Genomic DNA, 24,048 nt, shown 5'->3' on the forward strand with positions numbered 1-24,048 from the left:
TCTAGAGATCTCACAGGAGATTAATGCACTCACTGATACCATTTTCCAAAAGGTAATGGAATTGCTGTAGCATAGCTAAAATTAAAATAGCATTTTGAAGACATGTTATTGCATATAATATAATATATTGCATATATTGCTCAGCAGCAATACGTGAATGATGTCATCATCATGTCTATATTACTACCTGAATGTATTTTACTACTTGGTGGGGGGGGGGGGTTTGTTTGTTTTTCTTGGGGTTTTTGTTTTTTTTCTCACATTTTTCCCCTCCCTTCTGTTCCTGAAGAGTTCTAGAAGCCAGTATTGCAGAAAATAAAGCAAGTTTAAAGAGGACGCATCCAGAGGTATGGAGTGACTCTCCAAACCCTTATGATCGAAAGCGGCAAGACAACTGCCCAGTAGGATTAAAGAATGTTGGCAACACGTGCTGGTTTAGTGCTGTCATTCAGGTAAGCACTCTTCAATTAGCTATGTGCACTCTTCATTGTATCTATTGGGAGGTGAGTTAGCTCATTTTAAGTGAATAACTTAAAATCATCTCTTTTCCTGGGAAGTTCAGGCCACTGCATGAGACGTTTATGAGCATTACTTATTTATTGAATCTCTTAATGTGTCGGCCCATAAGTCAGATTGAAGTGTAGAAAGTACTAGTAGCATATCTAAGTGAAGCTTCAAAATGTTTCTTATTAAGAAGTTGTTGAAGACAAGGAGTTGGCTCTCTGAAGATCCTGGGTGTGTGCAGCTGATGCTGACATCAGTGGCAATTGTGGATGCCAAAGAGCATGGGAAAATGGGGTTACGGAACTGACTTTTTGTATTAAAAGGAGCACATGCAAATGACTGAAAGGGGATGGCTGACAATGGAGGTAGGTAGAAGAGTAGAGATACTCAGTCATGGAGTGCTTACTCGAATGGCTACAAGGGGATACACATAGCTGGGTAAGGTAAAAGGAATAACTGATAAAGAAGGAAACTTCAGAAGAATGAAGGGGAAGGTCTGATGGATGCAATTGCAACTGGTTTTGATTGTTTTATGTAATACAATCGATATGTATGCTTTTTTTATAAAAAGATAGGGTGAGTAGGGAAATGAGTACAGATACTGCAACTTGCATACTGAAAGCTAACTTTCTAATATCAATAATTGATGTACATAAACTTTATGAATTCATCTTTTAGGAGATGTATGTTTTTGTAAATAATCCGTAGATCTACTGAAAAGCATTTTAACCTACAGAAAGCTGCGCATGAAACTGGAATACAATAGTGGGAAATTTTTTTTTAGTCTACAAGAAACAAATGCAGAGTATTGTAACTTTTCATAGAAGTCTGAGGTTTTGAGAGGAAGAAAATAAAATATTTAATACCCCTTTTTAACAAATTGGTATCAGGCTGAAGCACTTCAGACAAACTAATACTGTTACTTTCATACTGGCTGTTGAAAGATGACTGTTGTACTTCAGGCTGAGTCCATTTAGATCAATGTTCTGCCCAGCAATTTCCACAGATGGGTGCTTACAGAAGAGTGTAAACAGTACTCAGGATATTGCTAGTAAAACACTCCTGAGCCTCCCACTACTTTTATCTTGGAAGGTTTTTTTTAATCCTTTGCAGTTTATTTAGTTTGTAAGCCCCAGGGGACCTCCATTGTATGTACTTGTCTTCCTTGAACCTTGCAAAATTTTGCACCCATAGGGTCCTTTGAGGAGAAATTCCAGAGTTGTGCTTCCTATTGCATGAAGAACTGCCTCAGTTTCATGTGGTTTTTTTTGAACCTGGCTCCCACTATCTTTGTCCAGTAGCCTCCGTGTCTCCTGGTGGACCAAACAGAAGTTGATTGCCATTATGGTTCTGTGGGCTGCTCTCCTACTCTCAACACCTCAGTGGTCTTTTTTTTTTCCAGGCTGGATGCTGAACTGCCACCTGTAGAATCTATTCTAAGCCCTGATCTGCTTTGTTGCTGTTCCCCAGATCTTTTCTAGCTCTAGTAGCATTTTAGTTGGGGGATGAGGAAAGCTCTTAAGATATGAGTGTGCTGTCAGTTGGAGGTGGTATGAGGGAGAGATACAGGCTCCTCAGGAAAGACAAGTAGGGATGACAAGGAGAGGCACTGCCTTCCTCCTGAAGGAGTAGCTCAAATGTGTGTGGTACTTGTGTGGGACAAGGTGACAGTTTAAGATGAGAGTCTGTGGATCAGGATCAGAGGAGAGGCTGGTAGAAGTGTGCCATTATGATTAATCTGCTACAGACTACCCACCTCAGGATGAGGATGTGCACACAGCCTTCTTGAAAGTCAGGGAAGTCTCTGGATTACAGTCTGTGGTTCCTATGGGAAACTTTAATAAGCATCCTGACTTGCTGGTTCCAACACAGCAGGACACAAGCAAACCAGATTTCTGGAGGGTTTGAGGAATCACTTCTTGGTATGAGCACTGATGGGCCAACTAGGGGTGATGCACAGCTGAATCTGCTCTTCCCCAAAAATGGGAGAACTAGAGGTAGAGTAATGTGGGTACTCTTGAGTGCAGCAACTGTGAAATAGTAGAGTTCAAGATGCTAATTTGACCCATAAAAGTCCACAGGACCCACTGAGCTATGTCCAGTGGTGATTAGAGACAGTGGGAAAAAGTCTTAGCAAGGCAACTCTCTCATTTTTGAAAAGTCATGGAGAATAAAAGAGGTTTCTGATTTACTGGAGCCAGGCTTTTTAGAGCAGTGCATATTGGGAGGGTGAGAGGTAATAGGAGTCATTGAGATAAGGAAGATTAAGCCTGGATATAAGAAGCATTTTTTCCCATGAAGACAGGCAGGCAGTGGAGGTTGCCCAGAGAGGCTGTGCAGGGTCTGTCAAACCTTGGAAAGTTTTAAGATGTCTGAAAAAAAGCCCTGAGTATCCTGGTGTGATCTCACAGGTGACCTCCTGTGAGGTCAAGTGGGAGGCTTGACAAGAGACTTCCATCAGTATCTTCTGAGCTGAATTACCCTCTTATTCTATACTAATGTTTTCTGTTTCATTCTGTCTTCCCTTCCTAATTGTTTTACTCTGCTTTTAACTATGATTCTGCTTCATGTATTGATTTGATACTTTCATGGAACCATCTGGCATAAATTCAAAGTTTTGAATAATGCTAGTTAGTTTGGTGCTCATCATTATCTATAAATTCCAGAGTTGCTTTCCACCATGGACCTCACCGTACACATAGCAGTTTTGAATTTAGCTTTCTTCTTACATAGATACTCAGTCTCATATGATGTTTCTGTCAGTTCATGTTTGCCAACTCTTGCTTTTACTACACTGCATATCTCTTTACTGAGTAAACCTGGTCAAAACTTGCTGTCCTTTTTAGATCTCTTCTGGATTTTACTTACCAGCGCAGAGTTTGTGAATTTGCAGTGACCTCCCTTCAGGCTGGAACAGATGTTTGGCTCTTGCTCCTCTCTTAATTTTTGATTGCCTATTTGTTTGTGCCTGGACCTTCCATCTCACCTCATTGGCGCTTAGTTAAAAGCTTTCATTGAATGACTTCTTCAGAAATTGCCCTGAAATCCCAGTAGACTGCATACATTGGATTACTGTTACCCATGTTCTGCCTGACTTGGAGGTTTTTGGTTTTGTTTGTGGTGGGTCGTTTTGTTTGTTGCTTTGGTTTTGTTTTTTAACAGGAAGGATTTACTTACCTGCAGGTTGCGTGTAGGTAACGCTGTGGATAATGAAATGGAAAGATTTAATTGTTCTATGACCCCTCCTTCATATTGAAGTTTTTATGTTCTTAGGCCTCTTTAGGCATTTAGTAAACTAACAGGTGTTAAAAATTTCTGTGTTCCTAGAGATCTTTTCATGTTTCCCTTGTTCATCTCTCTTCCTTTCCTTATTCCTTTGCATGCATAGCTCTTTTTGCAATAGCAGAAACATTGTCCTAGCAGAAGCAAACATTTTATTTTCATTAAGATCTTTATGGAGATAATGTGACTTGGTGTTTTATCTTCTCTATTGTGTAATCAGATTTTACATTCCTAGTAGTCCCAAATTTACAGATGACTGATTTTGTGTGTGTGCATTTCTGTAAATGACTTTTATATATAGGAAACTGCAAATATTTAAATAAATGTTTTCATGGAAACTTGAATTTTTAATTCATTAACCACAGAGGTAAGAGCAGAGGGCAAAGAATGTAAAAACCTCTGCTAGACCTATGATCTCATGTTATTTATACCCAGTGTGCAACTTTATACCTTGAAAACAGATTTGAAAGAGACCTAGCTAGTTCTTATGGTCACCAGCCATACTATGTGAAAAGTCTGTGGTGTCTGGAATTATAATGGCTTGATCCTAAAAGATAGTGAAACTTCTGGAGTTAGGTCTATGGAATGTACTTCAAGCAAACCATTGAAAGATTTATAACTTCAGTTGGTTGAAAATTTAGGTTATTAATATTATCTGTCAGCCAGGAAGATTTATGTTTCAAGCAACCATCCCAGGAAATTAATGCATGTTAATTTAGAACATGAGCTAATACCATATTTATTTATTCCCAGGGCAGATTGACTACTTGGGTTGCATTGACTATGTAGAAATATTTTCTTGCTTTCTTTGGGACGCTTTCGTAACCTGACACGTTGCTTAGGTCAACAATATCTAAATGTTAACTACTGTCAGTCACAATGATATATTGTGTAATATAATCTAAAACTAAATTGCAAAGAAAGAAAAATCTTCCTTCTATTTAAGGGGTGCTTGTTAAGGGAAAAAAAAAAGATTTTGACATTTTTATGCTTTCCTTTTGCAATGTATGTACCAATTAACTGACTTAGTGAAATGCAGTCATAAATGGTTTGTGTATTTGCATTAAGAGCATGAAATTCCTCCAGACATTTGTAGTGAGTGACAGCAAGCTCTAACAAGATTAAAATATCGCTGGAAATGTTGCCTTTAACCTGTATTTATTTTGCCTTGGAGAAGTAGGCACATGTGGAAGTCATCCTCTTCTGCAGGTGAAGAGGGGAGTCTCTCTTCAGAGAGCTCCAAAACAAAGTTTTGCTTTCAACAGTTACAATCAGCAGCATTAGAATGAGCAGTAATATTTCTCCCGCAGTGTAGCTTCTAAAAATCTGCCCTGCTGTTGAGGACTTCTGACTTGATAATAACAATTTAAAACTGAGTCCCCAAGACAATATGTCGAAACAAAACTGCATTAAATCACGTTCATTTCTTCCTCACCTGCCAAGAAATGAATCAAGTTCCTTAATGATTTTTCTACCTCTTCTTGAACTTGTAATAAACTTACATGTGGGACAGGAGTTCACCCATGCATGCTTTTGCTACTGTTTAATTAGATGAAGGACCCATAAATCTTGAGGCTTTAGAGTATTTCTGTGTTGGCTGTGTGTTGTTTATTTATTAATTTTTTAAAATTCTCATTATTGTAACTACATATGTCTGCTCTTGAAACAGAACTTAAGACATCAAGTTCTTTAAAGAAACAAAACACAAACATACCACTGTATGTTTTTACTTTTCTGCAGTAGATTTTAGTGGCTCCCTTGTGAAAAGGTAACGTCACAGTTTTCTTGGCTGTAAGAGTTTATAGCTTGAAAATGACTTAGAAATAATAGATTTATGGAGCCTGTGGAGCAGTTCCTTTGTGTCACGCTGAGCCCAAGTTAAGAGTTTGCAGGATGTGGGATGTAGAAGGCAAGTAACACAGGACATGGATGAGTTGTTGGAATCATGTCTTAAGCTTGCTGGCTGTGCAAGTTCTCCCCTAGATGTTTTGGTTTAAGACATTGCACTAGACTAGCTTTATCTTTTGGAGTCCCAGGTAGGGTTCTGGTCATGTGCAAGAAGTAATGTCCTGGCAGGACCTGCCCTGTAGAAAGGGTGCCATGGGAGATGATGCCCAGGTTGTTTAGAGAATGTCACAGACTCGGTGTGCCGAGGCAGATTTCTGTGGGAGGAGGAAAGTGTGTGGGGAATCAGTGAAAAGTGTACTGTAAATGCTGCTGTTTCCCCTTTCTCCAGTCCTATTCCTTGCGTACCATGTGCACTCTCCTCCCCATCTCATGACTTCCAGAGGGCCAGATTGCAGCCCCTCCTTTTACCAAATGAGGTATCCCAACAGGACAGCTGGGGCTTGGCATCTCCACACTCTTTTCTCTGTGAGTCTGTCAGAGTCCGATGAGATTTTTTTCTTCCCCAAAAGTGCATAGCTTGCTGAATGAAGTTAACAAGCATAAATCTCCAAGGGTGCTCTTTAACTTTTATTTTCAGGGTCCCTAACACCACTTCTGGCATTTTACTCTGTAGTTTTATGTTTGGGAGCAGCCTTCTTGTTTTCCTGATGTCAATATATATGAGGTTAGGATCTCCTCTGTTCTTACCAATATTGTTCTTCTTTAAAGCAGCCTACCACAAGTATCTAACTTGTACATTATTTTATGTTTCTCATTTGTCACGATGAATGGGAAGGATTGTGATGGATGATGTGGTAGTGCATTAATACCAAAAAGACTAGGATTATATAATTAAATGTGCACATATATACATTGTACATGAGCCCCTTGCTTCCCTCGGCATGCAGTGCAAGGCTGTAGGCTAAAGAACATTCAGTGCTCAATCCCCATATGAGTTAAAATGGTCATTGATGGAATATTTTCTTTCCACTCTTTTCACTGTGGAGCAGCCTGGGGCAGGGGTTGGTGGGGGGTATAGATATAAACCGTTCTGTAGAGTTTCATGGGCAGAGGAATGATGATGTTGGAAATCTAGTTTCTTGCTTTCCATTCCTCTGTCATTCCCTCTGTTGCCCTGTAAAGTGAACCTGTCCCTTCCAAATTCAGTCATCCTATGATATTTGCTGACAGGGTATTCCTTTTCCTGCTTTTTGTGCTTCTGTAGTCTCTGGTTCCCTCAGGTTGTGTGATACTTCAAACTCTTACCATATATTTACTGATGTGTAATACTGCAAAATTTGTTGCAAAGTTATGGAAAGCTTTAATGAATCATGGCTTTCACTTTGACTCATAAATAGTTGCCCATTTAGTTAGAATAAAGGATACAGGATGCATAGTTTAGGTGTGTTATTTAAATTTATGTCACTTCATTTAGGCAAGAAGTTGAAAACTGTAACCATGTAAGGAAAAGTTGGCTGTTGTTTTATGTCCTAACGGATTTTTTTTTCTTGCTTTGACCATGTAATAGAGGAGTGGTTGAACGGCATTTTTTAGTATGTGCCAAGACACAAGCATAAAGCAAATTCTTCTGGACACATATCATACTTAGCTGTCTTCTAAATTGCAGTAGTGTTCTGAGTTTGTTGCTATAAACAAGTAAATGTTCTCTAAATGCAGGCTGGTAATGCCATAGTGAGCTGTTTAAAATGTTGACTTAACCCAAGCCTTCTAGAGGTCTTAGTTTGACTTTCTATCTCCAACAGTATGCAAGCTGTTTTCCATCTTGTTCCATGTTGCACCTCAGCCTTTTAGAGATGTAAGACATGATGGCTTAAAACTGCATTTCATACCTAGGTTTTCAGCAGTTTGGAAAGCTAATTGGTTTGTTGGTTGCAAGTAAAAATGTCCTTTTAGAGGTATTTTCCAAAACTTTTGAGACCTGGGATTGAATTGCTCTGTGATTCTGAAATTGCTAAATGTTTTCCTGGTCACTGCCACTGTACACGTGGGGTGGTTGTGCTGAAGTTCAGCCGTCGGGCAGTGTCATATCTGTCTGTATGAGTTTTGGTTTCAGCGGGAAAGAGAAAAAGAAAACTCCTCTTCCTATACTTCCACAGTGAAGTTTGAACAGGAACCTGCTCAAGTCCTAGGCTGAAGCTGCTTTCCTCACTTCCTTTCTGTCTTTCTCACATGAAGTTTTCTAAAGAATGTGAGAGAAGCTTTGGACTGTGCCAAATCCTCAGTGTATATAAAGAAGCACAAAACTATGTTTTGGGTGACTTCCTAATTTTCTTAATGCCTGTCATTAGTCTCTATTCTGGAAGCAGGATTTATGACTTAACAGGGATAAGACATGAACATGTGGAGTGGGAGACAACCCCAGAGTAATTTAGAGTAAGTTATAAGGAGGAGCAGGATAGAAGGGAACATTGGGCCAAGCAGAGCAACTGGTGCAGCCACTTTATGGACTTTGTTGTGAGAAAGTAGGTTCAAGAATATGAACCAAAAAGGAGAAAAAAAAAATTCAATAAATAGAAAAAGTGGAAAGCCTTAAAGAGGAGAGAGAAGTGATTCTCCCAAGTTAGAACCATAGAATGGCCTGGGTGATAGAGGGGATCTTAAAGATTATCTGCTTCCTACCGCCTGCCATGGGAAGGGACACCTTCCACTAGACCGGGTTGCTCTGAGCCCCATCCAGCCTGGCCTTGAACACTTCCAGTGTTCCACTGTGCCAGTGCCTTGTCCTCTTCACAGTAAAGAGTTTCTTCCTAATATCTGATCTAAACCTACTCTGTGAGTGTGACTCCATTCTGTCTTTTCCTGTCACTCCAGGATAGTCTCTGTCCATCTTTCCTGTAGGCTTACTTAAGGTATTGGAAGGCCACAGTTGGTCACCCTGAAGCCTTCTTCAGGCTGAACAGTCCCAATTCTCTCAAGATACAGTGATATAGAGTCCAAAAGGCTTGCACGTTGGTGAGAACTGGACTCAGCTGTCAGTGAAGTTGCTCATGTTTTTGCAATATGGAGCTTTGGACACTAATATTCAATTGGAGACATGCAGGAGTATTAAATCACTAATTTGTGCAGTACTTAGGAGTACTTTTACTTTGAACCTTAGCACTTCAAATATTGATAACTAGTAAATTTCAAGTGCTTTATTCTATTGGAGGAAACATGGCAATGCACGCAGATAGGACCATATATTCCATAGCTCTGTTTTTCTTTGATTTGAGTTATTAACATGAATAAAATGTTAACTCCAGTAATAGCCAATCTGCCTTACTAAAACTGTCTCTATATACCTTAAATCACCAAAATTGTTTATAAAATGAAGTAAGAACATAAATCTAATTTGTCACGTTGGCAGAGGCAAACTATTCCAATTAATATACTTTATGACATAGGGCTCTATTTTTGCATTTTATTTTTAGAACAGTAATAATGTATTCACTATTTAAGATTGCTCTCTGCTTGTTACACAAAATGAAGGTAGATATGGTCTTGGCTTTGTGGCTTTAAATAAAAAATGAAATAAATAAATGTCAAATTGGAAATGCATGAAAGGCCCTAGATGACTAAATGAGGAAAATGGGTGTTGTGATGTGCTAATACATCTAAGTTTTCAACTTATGCAAGATCATGTTTTAGCTAAATGCCAGTACCTAAAGGAACTTGTTTAGGAGCTCTGTAGGAATGCATGCTTTTCTCCTTCCTTACCAAGAGTTGCTTTTCAAGCTCTTTGGGTTGCTCTTTCAGGCTTTTTGGGTTTTTTCCTTCTGTTCTGTCTTCCTTCTGTCCTTCCAAGCTTAACCTTTGCAAATTCAGTGGGAAGCTGTCTGTGTTTGTGGTATTCTGAACTTCGTATTTCACACAAACTTGTATAGAGGTGATGCATATTAATAATGCACAGTTCTTGTGGAAAATTTTTGCCTTTTTCTTGTTTTTTGTTCTCAGTGCTGGAAACGAATACAAAATTTGTAGCCAAAGAGAACCAAATGTTTTCAGCAATCTGTTAGTGAAACAGCTGGTTTTAGTGCCCGATGCTTACAAACTTGCAAGAATCCATCAGAGAGCCTGTCTGAAGCTTTCTGCAGCAGCTTGTTGGCTCATCTTTTATCTAGACTCAGAAGTTGTGTTTTCCTACTCTCTAAGTGTTATTGATGTCAGTAACTTTATTAATTTAGGACTCTGCTGGTGGCTTTTCATGACCTGTGTTGCATGCCAGGCATTTATAATGTAATATGCTGACTAATTTCTATTCTTGCAGCATTAATGCAGCATCACAGTTCTTGAATGTTAAGAATTAACCCTTCACGCAGTCAACCTAAATTTTGCCAAGGTCCTTACGTTTGATAATCCTAGGGGGAGAAAGGGATAAGCAGAGTGTTTTAAGGGAAGCCAAGGTGACTTAAATTCAGAAATTGTGTTTGGACTCAATGTAAGTAAGCGTTACTCAGAAAAGTGAATGTTTTAGTATAGAAGTATAGGAGCTACAACTCTACCTACTTCTCTCTGGCATGACTGAAAATACATCATAACCACCGATAGCAGGGGAAAGGCACAATATGTCTGTTGCCATTCAGCATTGTTGGTGTGAATGCCTTAAACTGACACTAGATTTCGGTTCTTGTTTATTCTCATTTATTTTTACTGTCTTGTTCACCCCCCAAAATTGACAGAGTACAAGGCAGTATTCCAAAAATCTGTTGATTTTCACAGTGATTTGAATTGGTATAACTTAGCTTGACTTGGTCAAGTTTCCAGATGACAGCTTTTAAATGGTTTAAATACACTGGGGAAAAAAACCCCACAAACCCACCTTGTAGAGAGTTTTTGTTTCATGTATAAGTTTTGCATACTTTAGTAAGTTGTAAAGGTATTTGATCAAGTATAGTAGATGTGAAGTATCTGCCTTTTGGATCCTGCCTGTTTTCTTGCACTGGGGCTCCTGACACCTTTGTGCAGCTGAAGCCAAGTGGGTAAGAGGTGAGGTGCCACTTCATGCAGTGTGTTTGGAAAGCAAATGTGTTTGGAGCTTTAGGCTGGGGCTAGTGAGTGGCACTTGGGCCAGAGACAGTCTCTGCTGTGTCTCTTGGTGGCTGCTGAAGAGCAGCTTCTGCCTCATGGGCCACTTACTCTGGGTGCAGGGAGCCTGGACAGAAGTTGGTTCAGCAAACTGGAAATTGTTTTGCCTCACCCCTTTCTGGGCTTTGGAGTGGTTGGCCTTGGAGGTCTCTGCTGGGCTTAAGTGAGCTCATTTTTGTCTCCTTACCTTAGGAAGAACTACAGGTTCCTCACTGAGGTACTTCAGGCACAAAAATAGCTGGTTTCAGGCACTTGTTTACACTTACACTGGGAAATTCATCTTTTTTTAGTGAAGGTAGAAGCTTCCTTGAGTTGATTTAGCTCAGTATAGGAGAGCTACGACATGACACTGTCCTGTGTGCATTAGTGGTGTTGGCAGCAGATGAACTGTGAGGGTTCTGCTGCAACTCAAAACAGCCATGCACAGTGTAACCTGCTCTGGAGAGAAGTTTAATAACTAAACATCTTGCATAAGAAATTTTGAATAGTACAAGGCTGAAGAAGAAAAGACAAAATTGGACAATCCTCTTAATTACACTCAGCAGATTGCACGGATAGGTTTGTGCAGGTCAGTTGGAAAGCATGGAGTTATGATCAGTAGAGTTCTGAATTAAAGAAACAGAATTTTTGTGAGAAAACTTGTTGGTTTGAATGCCAGGCAAAAATGCTAAACTTGAATACAGTTTTCTGTACATAACTTGTGTGTTTGTATTATGAAATTGGCCTGCTCAGCTGCTTGGCACTTTGATGGCACTTGGATTAGTTATGGAGAGAATTCAGCCTTTGGACATTATATTTCAGCAGCTGGTTTATTTTGTACATAAAACATTGCTATGTTTTGCTTGATGAAGAGCCCACCAGTGGAATGCTGTTACATCATGAGACATAACTTCAATTAGTATCAGCTTCTAGACTGACACTTGAATTAAATATTAACATTTTCTATGCTTTGAGTAAGTAAACAAAGAACTCTGTTTTAATCTTCCTTCTCTGCAAGGATGGATAAAAGGGGAACATGTATTTTGAACAGCAAAACAGGAAAAAAGTTGGACTACTCAGTTGTCTGCCTTGATTCACCAAGGTCAGAAAGGTCTTTTTTCAACTGATGTTTTTGATACTTTTTAAATCTAAAAAGAAGTGTGACAACAGTAGCCTCTTCGTTTTGTTGGGGGTGCCATATACTGTGGGGTATGGGAAAAGGTTAGGCTCCGTACAGGATCTTTCACAAAGAGAGTCAGGAACATGACAATTTTTCATAACCTTTTTTTTTCCTATCAGTATGTTCTAAATTACTGGCATAAGTGCAGAGCCTCTTCACAATTTGGGTTTCACTCACTTGGCAGTGTGGTGTTGAAAACCTGTTAAACCTGTTGTGATCTGTGACTTAAGTCTTTACATGGGTAGGACAAGTTCTGGGATCAAAGTCTATTGCTGGGGTAAGCAAACTCTGCCTTTCCAAAACAAATAGCTAAGATATGTGATGCAGTGGGAGGAGAGTTAATCATAGATTGTAAACCCAAGAAGGTACAAATAGGAAGGCAAATCCTTCCTGTGCTTCTCTGATGAGCATGTTTAAGTTACTTCCAACCTTTCCTGCTACCCTGTCTTCATCAAAATGCTCTTCTGTAATGAAGCGATTTTAGTTAAGATGCTTTTTGCCTGTATAGAAAAGCAGTGATGCAGTTCCATAGGTGCTGAGGCCTCCAGTTCTCAGCCAATGCTTTGGACTTCTGTTTTTTGCAACCCAGAGTCATCTTGCTCTTTTATTCTTGGCTCCAGGCTCTATGTTACACTGTGGAGTTCTTTGTGGGTATGCCTGCAGACACCTGTTTTCATGTCCTAGACAGACAGACAGACACCTGTCTTTTCATGTGTCCATAAAATGGGAATGTTATCAGTGCCTTACCTGCAAAGCTGTATAACCCAATTTCCTTACTCTAATGTGCATCCCTCAGATTATATCGGAATGGGAGGGGAGAACGGAATGCAAAATGTCCAGCTAATGGCAAGTGGAATTAAGTTGCATATGCAGAGAGGTACTCTCTGTGCACTGAGGAGTAGATGATAGAGGGCCTACAAGATGAATTTTAGATGGCTAAACAGTATTTCATGTCAATTTTGAAAACTGACAGTTACACAATTAATAAAATTCTTGTTGTAAAACGTAATTTGCCTATCATGTAAAGTATTGTTCCTTTTATGTGATTAAGTGCAGAGATATTTTATTACACTGTTTTCTTGGCAAAAATAATTGTCTTCTGATGAAAATATGTTTAGCAATAATCTTCCTTCTGAAATAAAACTTAACATTGCATATGTTTAACACTCCATTTGTTTTGCTAAGGCTTATTTGGATGAGTTTTTTATTGTTTGTAGAAGAGCTTAAAGATTTTCTTAATTTTTTCTTTTCAGTCATTATTTAACCTACTGGAGTTTCGAAGACTAGTTTTGAATTTCAATCCTCCTGCAAATGCTCAAGATTTGCCCCGAAACCAAAAGGTAAAACAAGAAGCCAACTTCCCCTTGTGGCTTATGAGGGCATTTCTGTCTTGTACTTGAATTTTGCACTGTTCTCTAGCTCAAGTCATCGTGGGTTTTAGAGGTGCCATTTAACAGTTCTCTGAGCTTAGATAAATGGCATCAGCCTCGCAGCAGAGTATGGGGCAAGGTGCTGAGAGAGGTAGAACATTTCTCATGTGTATAGCTTGTCTTAGCAAATTTATTTTATTCCAGTTCCCTCCCACTCATGATCTGAGATTGAGCTTTTGGTTGTTAGCTTGTCTCTTCTGGCTTTTTCAGGAGGTGATTATAAGCATAAATTTTCTGATCTTTATCCTGGTACTCATATAGGATTGGGGAGGGGATGGCCTTGGCTTAGGATTCTTGTGACTTCAGACTGGCAAGGGGGAATGGTCATGGAGTGAGGGACAAACCAGACCAGTTTTTCTGCCTTCATGGGCATCCTTTGAGGAGAGATATAATGGGGCCCCTTGGTTTCTATGCTAAGAAATGGAAAGGAAGAAATGGGAAAAGGAAGTGGCTGTATGAAATGTGAAGACACTTGGTAGCCTGATTTTTAGCAAGAACTTATGGAGCAATGAATTTTTGCATATCAAGGAATTAGAATCATGGAATGGTTTAGGTTGAAAGGAAACTTAAAGATGAATTAGTTCCAACCCCTGTGCCCTGGACAGGGGCACCTTCCACTAGACCAGGTTGCTCAGAGCTCCATCCAAACTGGCCTTGAGCACTCCCAGGGATGGGACATCCACAGCTTCTTTGGGCAACCTGTTCCAGTGCCTCACCACCCTCACAGTAAATTAGACTTTTGTTTCCCCTTTCTTGTCAGATTTAAAGAAGGGAGTGTGTTGTTAGCCTGTTCTTAGTTGCTTGTCCCTTCAGGCTTGTCTGGAATGTTCACTAGCAAAAGTAAGAGCTGTAATTAGAGAAGCAAAAGAAAACAGACAAAGGGAAGACAGTGTCCATTTTCTAAACCTCTGGGCATGTACCATAAAAGGCAAGTTGAATGTTCAGTCAGGACTGGATAATTTCTCCCCTACCCTGCCCCCTTCTTTCTCCACCAAATTCAAAGTGCAAGAAGTCACTTACTTTGGTAGGAAAGCATATTTGCACTAGGTCATGAGATTGGTGTGAAAATAAAACATGGGTAGTGTTCCCAACACAAGGTGGGGATGGGGCAGTGTATTATAATAAGAAGGTCATGCTTTACCAAAGAGTTGTACTAAAATATTTTTATTTTTAGATTGACTTGCTGCCCACTATTTAATTTTTCATCATATAATTTTTTAGTAATATCCTTCAGTACTCAGAAATTGTGTTCATTTTTCAGCATGTAAAAAGCAATTGGCATCTAAAAGGTGGTGTGAAATAGCTAATAAGAAGCTGTTGTTTACAAAAACATCCAGCCCAAGCATTGACACTTGCAGCCAAATGCCTTTAGCAGTTCCAAAGTGCCATATATTAGAAATTCTGACCATGACAGACAATGATAATAATAAGTTTGTGTGAAATGGTGTGACTCCAGGCAAGTGCGTGGATTTGTGCAGAAACCTTGCTTTCTGCAGGCTTTCTGGAAAGAATCTCTGGCAGTAGTTTGTGTCCTCTCCTTTCATTCCAGAATGAAGTAACGTTATTACTTGGTGTACTCAGCTGTCTTATCTACAGCTGAAAAACAATTAGGATAAGGGATCACTTCACTAGTTGGAATTTAGATAGAAGACATAACCATGCATGCCCCCAAATATGGTGCCTTTATATCTTTATAAGTGAAGGCAATTAGAGGCAGATTGATTAAAAGTTGTAATATAAGTTACCTGTTGACAATAAAAAAAAAAAACAGTAAAGCCCTGGAATTTACTTCTGACTGCTTACTTATTTTAAAACCATTTTGCCTTAGTTTTGGTTTTGTTTTTATTTTTGTTCTAATATTAACTACCATATGTGACTGACATTCTCCAGGATCAAATTTCCTTGCTAATAAAGGACATGTTTTAATAATCCCAGATTTTGAATACTTGGGTTTACATCCTGTTGTTCTTCCAGTTGGTGGGAATTAGAGTTTAATGCTGGGGTCATGACTATCTCTTGATTTAGCATTAAAGCATGTGGTTGTACTTCAGGGAATATTGCAGAGCAGGGTGTTTGTTCTTTCCCATCAATATGTTGAATCCAAATGCTATGAATAATTTGGCATGTAAACTTTTTAATCCAGAAGTCATTGGTATAAATTTTTACTTCAAAAAACCCTCAAACAAACAACAGCCCCACCCTATTTGTCTCAGATAATTGGTCTTTGATTTTCTGGATTTGGGCATACACTTAAAATCTCCAATTTGATCTTGCTCTTTTTAGTTTGAAAATAATTTTTCTCCCTTGGTTTCTTTCTGTAAAACAAATGCAGTTCTCTGTAGTTACTGCAGCTTCTTTGCTGTCCCAGTTCTCTTAGCTCTTGAACATGAACAGTGTGTACGCACATTTTTGCTGTACACAGTGAGACCAGCTAAATATTTGGCCTCAGTGATATCTTCAGGAAACATTTTTTAACCAGAGGAAGGGGGTTACTGCCCTACAGGTTTGCACATCCTTCTGCCTGTTCTGGTATTACTATAATCTTATCATTATCTCACTCTCCTGGTGAACTGATTGGCTGCAATGAATGTTTGCTATGTATTAAATATGTGGACTGCTTTATAAGCATTTATAGTAGTAAGTTGTTCCAACATGTATTAAGAAATTATTTATGTAGGCAGGATAGGTGATAAAATAGAGAATGGTCTTAGATTATGAGATTTCCATGCAGTGTTTAGTTAAAAACTGATTTTAGGGGTCCTTTGTGTTGGTGTACAGGGTGCTTTAGAGGTGAGAGCTGTATGCTGTGCTGTGATCACTTCATCAGTTCTTTGTTTTAATGTGAAAGTCTTTTTGTGGAACTCAATACCTTTTCTTGGGAACTGGCCCACCTTACTTTGAGGATTTTAGGGTTTGTTCTCGTCAAGGATCATGTCTAATGCATTAAATGGAGCTTTTTCAAAAAGCAGCAAGAATTTCCCTAGTTTTAGAGAACTTTGGTAGCCTTTGTAGATACTTGTTCCAAATAATCCTACTGACATTAGTTGCCAGTTTTTCAAGCTAAGGCTACAAGTATGGCTAAAATTCAGCCAAATTAGTAGTGTAAATTTGGGTAATGCAGTAATGTACTATGCACATTATAATAATGCCTATGTACTTCAGATTTAACAAAAATAAGGTAAGATCTAGAGTATTCTGTGGCTAATAATTTACATTATTATTGTATTATCACCAGTATTGAAGCATCTTGATAAAATGTTACCTAAAATTTGAAATTCTGTTCATTTTATTAGATTACTTTATGAAAGCAGCAAGAAAAATACAACTTTTGCAATTCGTTTCCTTCTTTTGTTGTTTCATAGGGCTTTAAGTGTCTAAATGGGAGACTGATTTTGTTCTGAAATTAGGATGATTTAATGCTGAATTAGGGTGGCATGTGAAGTCTTCAGCCTTTTCTGTGAACAAGCAGTGTTTATAGCTGGCAGGTGTTTATAACGGCAAGGTGGACTAGCAGAGCAAGTTAAATTCAGAGATTTACATGACTAGAAGTATTTTCTAGGTATTATGTGGAACACATTGACTCACTGTGCAGTTTTTAAAGCTGAAATAAACCCGATTTTACATACAAAAAGCTTTATGCCTACTGGATTGACACAGGAGTGACTAAACAAGTCTGCTGTTCAATGAGCATGTGAAATAGTTTGTCATCAAGCAATTCCAGTTTGACCAGCATCAGACATCTGTGCTGCCTTTGAATGATACTTTGTTCTAAACACAAGTGGATATTACATGGGGTTTAATTTCACAAGCATTTGCCAACTATCTACTCAGGAGTAGATATCTGATCTCCACAGCATTGGTAACCTGTGATTAAATCTATGGCATTTGTGTTTCAGTTTGTTTGTTTTTCATTATACAGGCAGAAAGTATTTCTTCTCTTCTGGAAACCAGAAAAAGAATGCCATAGTCACATGAAGTGTACTTCAAATTAGGTAGAAAGGAGAGCAAGCTATTTTATTTGTGTCAAGAGAAAAATAAAGGTTAATGTAGACCTTAGAAATCTAGTCTTCAGTAAAAATTAAGCTTAAAAAAGGTGCTGAATAGTGTGTAGGCTCACATGAAATTCTGCTAGAGGTATAGAGGAATACTAATTTCAGTAAAATAATGCATATTGCTGTGATGTATTACTTAAGGCTTTGTAAGTCTTGAGAGAAACGTTTCTGTCCTAAATGCAACTCCTCTTGTCCAGTTGTCAGTTCAGGCCCATTTCAGGAAAAACAGCATCACCTAGATATGATTTCAGGGAGCTTTTAGTTTCTGAAATGTAATTTTCTTGTCAGAGAACTGCATTATTTTGTAAAACTGACAAGTAAAAGGCATACCTTGCACTACCTTGGTAGTACTACAAGTAACCTTGCATATTATTATGGCATTATACACTCAGTTTATTGGGTAACGCTTCTGTACAGTAGATTTCTGCTATCACTTCGTTCAATATTTTCATTCTTCACCTACAGGAACATAGGAATCTGCCTTTCATGCGGGAATTGAGGTACCTGTTTGCACTTTTAGTTGGTTCAAAGCGAAAATATGTTGATCCATCAAGAGCGGTTGAAATCCTTAAAGATGCTTTTAAATCAAATGATTCCCAACAGGTAATTTCCATGTATTTTTAATCAAGTTTATGCATGTTTTCATATGGTCATATTGTATTAGGAAATACTTACAGTGAGCAACAGAATTTCAAAATGTCCACAGGAAAGCACCTTCTGATTATCGTAGTCTTTGTGCTTTTCCTACAATATTATGTGATTTCTAGTTACTTTTATTAGAAAGATTAAAAAAAATATTCCAGACAGCAGAGCTATTTTATTCAATGCACTTTCTTCCTATTATCATAGAAATTAACTAATAGTTCAACATTCTTGCCTTTAGGATGTAGCTTAGCTTCTAAGTCTGGGGGTTTTTGAAAGAAAAATACTCTTCTGATATAACAGTACATCCAGGGCTAGTACAATCCTATTATATTGCTTGTCTAGATGTTGTTTTGGAGGATTTAAATATTCATATTCAAGATTATTACCCAAATCATAATGTGCGTATTCTGCTTTTTTTTTGAGAAACATTTTGTTTCTTCAGATACTTTGTTTTCCCACATAAGGTTACGTGGCTGAGGTGTTCAATTACAACAGCACACTGAATTTAGTGCTCGATGGAAGTAATATTAGTCACCACTTGTTAGATACCAAAGGGTTTGAACAATGGGATTCACAAGATGCCTTTGGACTTGCATGGTGTGAAAGCTGAGCCCAAGTAACAAGGATCACAGGACAGTGTCACTGCTGAGGAACACCAGAGCCACTCATAAAAAAACAATCATGGCATAGTCTTAGACATAGTGTGATTTTGGAACGCTGTTGGAGGGGAAGGGATTTCTGCTAAATAGGTCTTGTAAGGTGACACTTCATTGTGTTCTGTTACATATGTGAACTGATCACTTTATGTTTAACAGCAAGACGTTAGTGAATTCACACACAAATTATTAGATTGGCTAGAAGATGCCTTCCAAATTAAAGCTGAAGAAGAGAGGTAAGATTTTTTTCTAGCTCTGTATGTTGAACATTTGGATGAGGGAAAAGCAAACCATATGACCAAAAATGCACTTCTCTGTATGGCTGAAAAAATTTTGACTCTGTAGCTTTAGTTCAAGTGTGTTTTCTCCATACATGTCAATACTTCCGGGTTTTTTCCATGAGTTGTCTTTTTTCACCCTCTTATTTCATGTTAGCAATCTAGCTCAATGAAGTCCAGAGTATATAAAGAGTAGAAATGTTTTGTAGGTAATCAATTAGGCTTTTTTTAATTTGAATCCCTTTTTGCTTTTTGATCCTGTAGTTGAAATACTTCAAAACCTCCCTCCTCTTTCTCATATCAGGAGTTTGTATTAACGAGCATCTGGAAACTCTTTTGAATACATAATTTTTTCTAGGATGTTGCAAGAAATAGTTTTTACAAGGGTTTTGTACAGTTTAACCACTCACAAATTGAATCTGATTTGCACAGATTGTCCTAGAATGAAACACTTCTGAATATTAGTTTTCAGAATATACTTCTCCCTGCAAATAACTGAATCATTGTTATTAGAGGAAAGTACAAAAATAAATTAACACTGAAATGGGCAACATTTCTATAATGAGTTCAGAATAGTCTGTTCATAGTTTTATAAATCAAAGGTTGTAGCTTTGACTTTGATTTTATTTTTTTTGTGCACTAACATAGTTCCTGTTTTTTAGGGATGGAGAGAAACCAAAGAATCCAATGGTGGAGTTGTTTTATGGACGATTTCTAGCCGTAGGTGTACTTGAAGGTATGCATCAGAATTTACTTGGACTTCTCTGGTCATGTCTGTTCAGTGCTTGTCCAAGCACACAAGTGACTGATGCAGTTGTAGGATTTTAGCTACTTCTGCAGAAGCAGATGTGGAGAACACACAGACATACATCTGTCTGTGACAAATACGGTTTGTCAAGTATGAGACTGAAGAGAAATGCAGCGAGCTGCAGGGATCCACAAAGACTGCTGCACTGAGAACATACACTCAGCTCCTGAAGGTTATGAAAACAGAAGTTGGGGTGAAATGCTGAGGGGAAAATGCTTGGAAGAAATTATGAAGGCAGTGTTACTGCTTACTGATGGTGTACAGAAGGCAAGATACTGTATTTCACTGAGCTGATCTCTCATGCTCTCTCTGATTCATTTAATGCAATTTAAAACGTCATTATTGTATTTCCTTCTGCACAATTTCTTGTATGGAAAACTCACCCTCCTGAAAGTACAGTTTTTTGGAAAACCAGTCAGTGGAAACCTGCTCAAGGGCAGTGTCAGAGAGAGCACTAAGGAGGAAGAGACTGTACAACAAGCTTGCCTTTATCTTATCTGTATGTAGTTAGTAGATCTGCAGAACTGTACTGTTCTCTATTTCCAAGAGGCTATGAAAATACTTTTGAGTCATTTTAATGTTGGTGATTCTGCCCTCCATCCAAGTGAATGACTTTTACATTTGAATGAAGCAGTGGCTTCCAGGTTGTTCTGTGACCTTGAACATGTTTCTAATGAGCTGTTGTCAAATTTCAGAACCATTTGGCAGATTTCTTGCTAGGAGCTAGCATTCTCGCTCCTTTACGTTTAGCTACTTTCATCCCTTACATTCTCATTTTAACAGAGGAGATATATAAAAATCAAGTAAATGAAAAACTAGGAGATGCAAGACTTGTTACTGACTTTGGGTTGAAATAAATGGAAATCTTGGGTTGAAATCACTTGTCCCCCATATTTCTCCTCATGTTTGCTCTTACATCTTTATACAGTGTTACCAAATTATAATCTTGTTTTCAGGACAGAAATCATGAATGTTTTCTTTTGTGGTTTATGTCTGCAAAATGCACTTATACAAAGGTCTCTTTCATACCAGCAATTCTACTGACTTCGCTGATACAACATACGTTTGTATTATTAAGCTCCTATCTGCAGGAGGAGAACTTTGATTTATATGTGTGAAACTTCCCATATGTCCGTGCTGGGAAGTAATTTTGAGTTTGCTTATTACCAGAAGATGCTAAAACAATACAAAAAATGGGCTGAAGAGGAAAATACAGTAATTTTCAATATTGTTTGAGCAACATTTTTGCCTAAATTGTCTTTGGCCATATAATTAAATTGTTCGATAAGAAAGTGTGTATGTATTGTTCAGTAGACTAGGTCAATTGACTGAGGTTAGATAGGGTTTCTTTCAAGTAAATGTTTGTTTCTAAAACATTATCTGTTTAATTTTTCATGTGAAGGTAAAAAATTTGAAAACACAGAAATGTTTGGCCAGTATCCACTGCAGGTTAATGGCTTTAAAGATCTGCATGAGTGCCTAGAAGCTGCAATGATTGAAGGGGAAATTGAATCTCTCCATTCAGAAAACTCTGCAAAGTCTGGCCAGGAGGTGAGTTAAGTGCTTCTGTGGACTTCTCTTAGTATCTTGTTGTAGTGCCCTTTATTTTTCTTTGGGTTTCTTGTCTGGTTTTTATGGTTCATGGCACCTGCTGTCTATGTGGGAATCGTTACTGCCTGTAAAGGCTGAGCTGTTTCTCTTTACCCAGCTGTTCATGTTTCATCACAGTTATTTTAAAGATTGGAAATTGTAGGAGGTTTTTTCCTACTTGCGTAAAAAGTTCAGGTATAATTTCTTCCTTGATGTCAATCTCTTGCAGTAATGAAGTTTTGCTTCCTTTAATCGTATCATAGTACACACAGGGTTTAACTGTGAAGCCTAGTGACGCACACTGAAATCATCCTCCAGTCTGAAGTTCTGGTGCCAATTTTGTGTTTTACAACAAATGTTTTATACCATCCCTTTTACAATGAGCATATTTCCTGAAATATAATTTGAAGAAAACAAAATCTCATAAATTTCTTGGTACAATCCCAAGTTTAGTTTCTTCATGCTAGGTGAAACCTTGTATGTACCTGCTACAAGAGCCCAGTTGTTCATCTTACGAAGATACAGTTAAAACCTGTGTGTATTCATGCATAAAATGTCAGTTATGTTATAAATGCTTGACTAGAAATGTCAGACTTGGGTGTTTTGGTGTTTTTGGTTTGGTTTTGAGGCTTTTCTAACTTGTAATGCTGGGAAGGTGGGAAACAGCAGGATAGTGATGTACAGGTCTTATACTATTAAGCTTTGAGTTCTGTGAAATTGTTGGCTTGGCTTCTTAGCATGTGGAAATAGAAGTCATACAATAGACTGGCAGTGGTGGAAAACCAAGAACAGTAATGTATTAAGTCCTATTCTAGAAGAACATTGCTGCATTATTACCATGGAAAAGTAAATTGGTTATGTTTCCCTGAAATAATCCATAATAATATTGCTTCTTTTAGTCGTTACATTTAAATACAATGTCTGAAAGATGTTACAATGCATTGGAAGGTTTGGAAGTACTAAAGAACTCTGAATTTATTGTAGCTTTAACAGGGTCTCTCTTAACTGATCTTCAAAGTAGTGTTGCATTTCTTCTCCTTATTCCCACCATTGCCTCTAATGGGTTATTTAGCTTGTTCACTTTTATTATTATTATTGTTGTTGTTGTTGTTGTTACTGTTACCATGATGTCTAAAAGCCTCAGTCACAGAGCAGGGTGTCAGTAAGTGAGCTAATGGAGAAACAGAAAAGGGAGACATTCCCTGTCCTGAGGAATTTAAATCATGCTTCAAGACGATTTTAGCCATGAGCACATGAAAAAAAGGCTGTTTGCCAGGTATTGTATGAAAAGACTATTCAAGATATTTGGCTGGATAGGAGAACTTGAAGTGAGCCCTGAGTCAAATGCCACGTCTGGACTATGGCATTGATGACAAATATGTGCCAGGGGTGTCTGCAGCAATCAGAGAAACTTCAGGTGATGGTCAGATACCCATAAGTTATTAAATGGGTAGACTGTGGTTGTTACATTTGACAATGGAGAGGAAAAAAAAGATCTCCAGTACTGGAACTGGATTTGTATTGTAGTTGAGAAGCAATGTATGTAAAAAAAGAAATGAAGTCTCATGTGGATAGACCTCTACTGAGTAGTCAAAGTCAAATGGGATGAGATGATGATGGCAGTGATTAGAGACATGAGTAGAAACTTCAAGCTGTTAATATGGAGGAAATGTCAAACACTTGCTGATCCTGTTTCAGAGGGGGTCATTAGAAACTTTAAATGATACCAGGTGAATGAAAGGATCAGGAAGTTGAGTCTGGGAGAACTGTAGCAGGAAGAGCACTTGCTAGCAGTGAAAACAACCCTTTCATGTCACTGAGGAGTGAAGAGAACAGAACAGTTGGCAAGGCAGGTAGGTTCATGCATGAGCTGACTTTTGTATGAGTGAGATAAATGTGAGTGGAACAAGCCTTTCTGCCTCCTCTGCTGGAACACAGCAAAGCTTTGATGCACCATGGGCAACAAATGGTCTGTGTTTACAGTTAAGGGAGAAGATGGGAACTTCAGAAATTTTATGTTGACCCACCCTCTAAAACCAATTTCTCTCACAGCTGTGTCAGAGTGCAGGTATTGTACCATTATTACTGAATTTCTGCTATTGGAAGGCATTAATGTTAGGAGTTTCTGTTTTTTTTTTTTTTTTTTTTTTTTTATCCAGCATTGGTTCACAGAGCTTCCTCCTGTGTTAACTTTTGAGCTATCAAGATTTGAGTTTAATCAGGCTTTGGGGAGACCAGAGAAGATACACAACAAATTAGAATTTCCTCCAATTTTGTATCTAGACAGGTATGGTATGATATTATCAATGAAATCTTAGTATGAACATGAAATAAATCTTGTGAGTTTGTTAAAGTTGATTATGTTTTTCATGCTCACTTAAATCACAGTAAATTTATGTTCTATTTATACAAGTTAGAGTTTTCATGGGTTTCATCTATTTCAGAAAATACACATAGATAACAATTTAAGACATACTGCTCCTTTGTGTCAAAAACCTGTTTCCACTTTGATTTATTGCTAGCTACTTGTGTACACAGGCAAAATACTTTGAAAAATCACACTGTTTATGGGTCCATTTGGGAAAGAGGGTGACAAGTTGGGTATTTCGTGGTGTTCCAGATACTCTTCAAACATGCAGTCAATTTTCAGCATGAGTGGATGCAGTTTCTCT

General features: G+C 38.2%; 1 protein-coding gene across 2 annotated transcripts in view; it reads left to right on the forward strand.

Moving 5' to 3' along the window:
* The window catches only part of USP25 (ubiquitin specific peptidase 25), an 88,975-nt gene that overhangs the window by 36,701 nt on the left and 28,226 nt on the right, over positions 1 to 24,048 (forward strand). For both annotated transcript variants that reach the window (XM_048293582.1, XM_048293583.1), the window contains exons 5-11: positions 290 to 452; positions 13,171 to 13,257; positions 17,865 to 18,002; positions 18,860 to 18,936; positions 19,641 to 19,714; positions 21,189 to 21,337; positions 23,536 to 23,663. In XM_048293582.1, the coding sequence (XP_048149539.1) occupies positions 290 to 452; positions 13,171 to 13,257; positions 17,865 to 18,002; positions 18,860 to 18,936; positions 19,641 to 19,714; positions 21,189 to 21,337; positions 23,536 to 23,663 (816 nt within the window). The remainder of the gene's footprint in view (positions 1 to 289; positions 453 to 13,170; positions 13,258 to 17,864; positions 18,003 to 18,859; positions 18,937 to 19,640; positions 19,715 to 21,188; positions 21,338 to 23,535; positions 23,664 to 24,048) is intronic.

Source organism: Corvus hawaiiensis, chromosome 2 (genome assembly GCF_020740725.1).
Source record: "Corvus hawaiiensis isolate bCorHaw1 chromosome 2, bCorHaw1.pri.cur, whole genome shotgun sequence".
Lineage (NCBI taxonomy): Eukaryota > Metazoa > Chordata > Aves > Passeriformes > Corvidae > Corvus > Corvus hawaiiensis.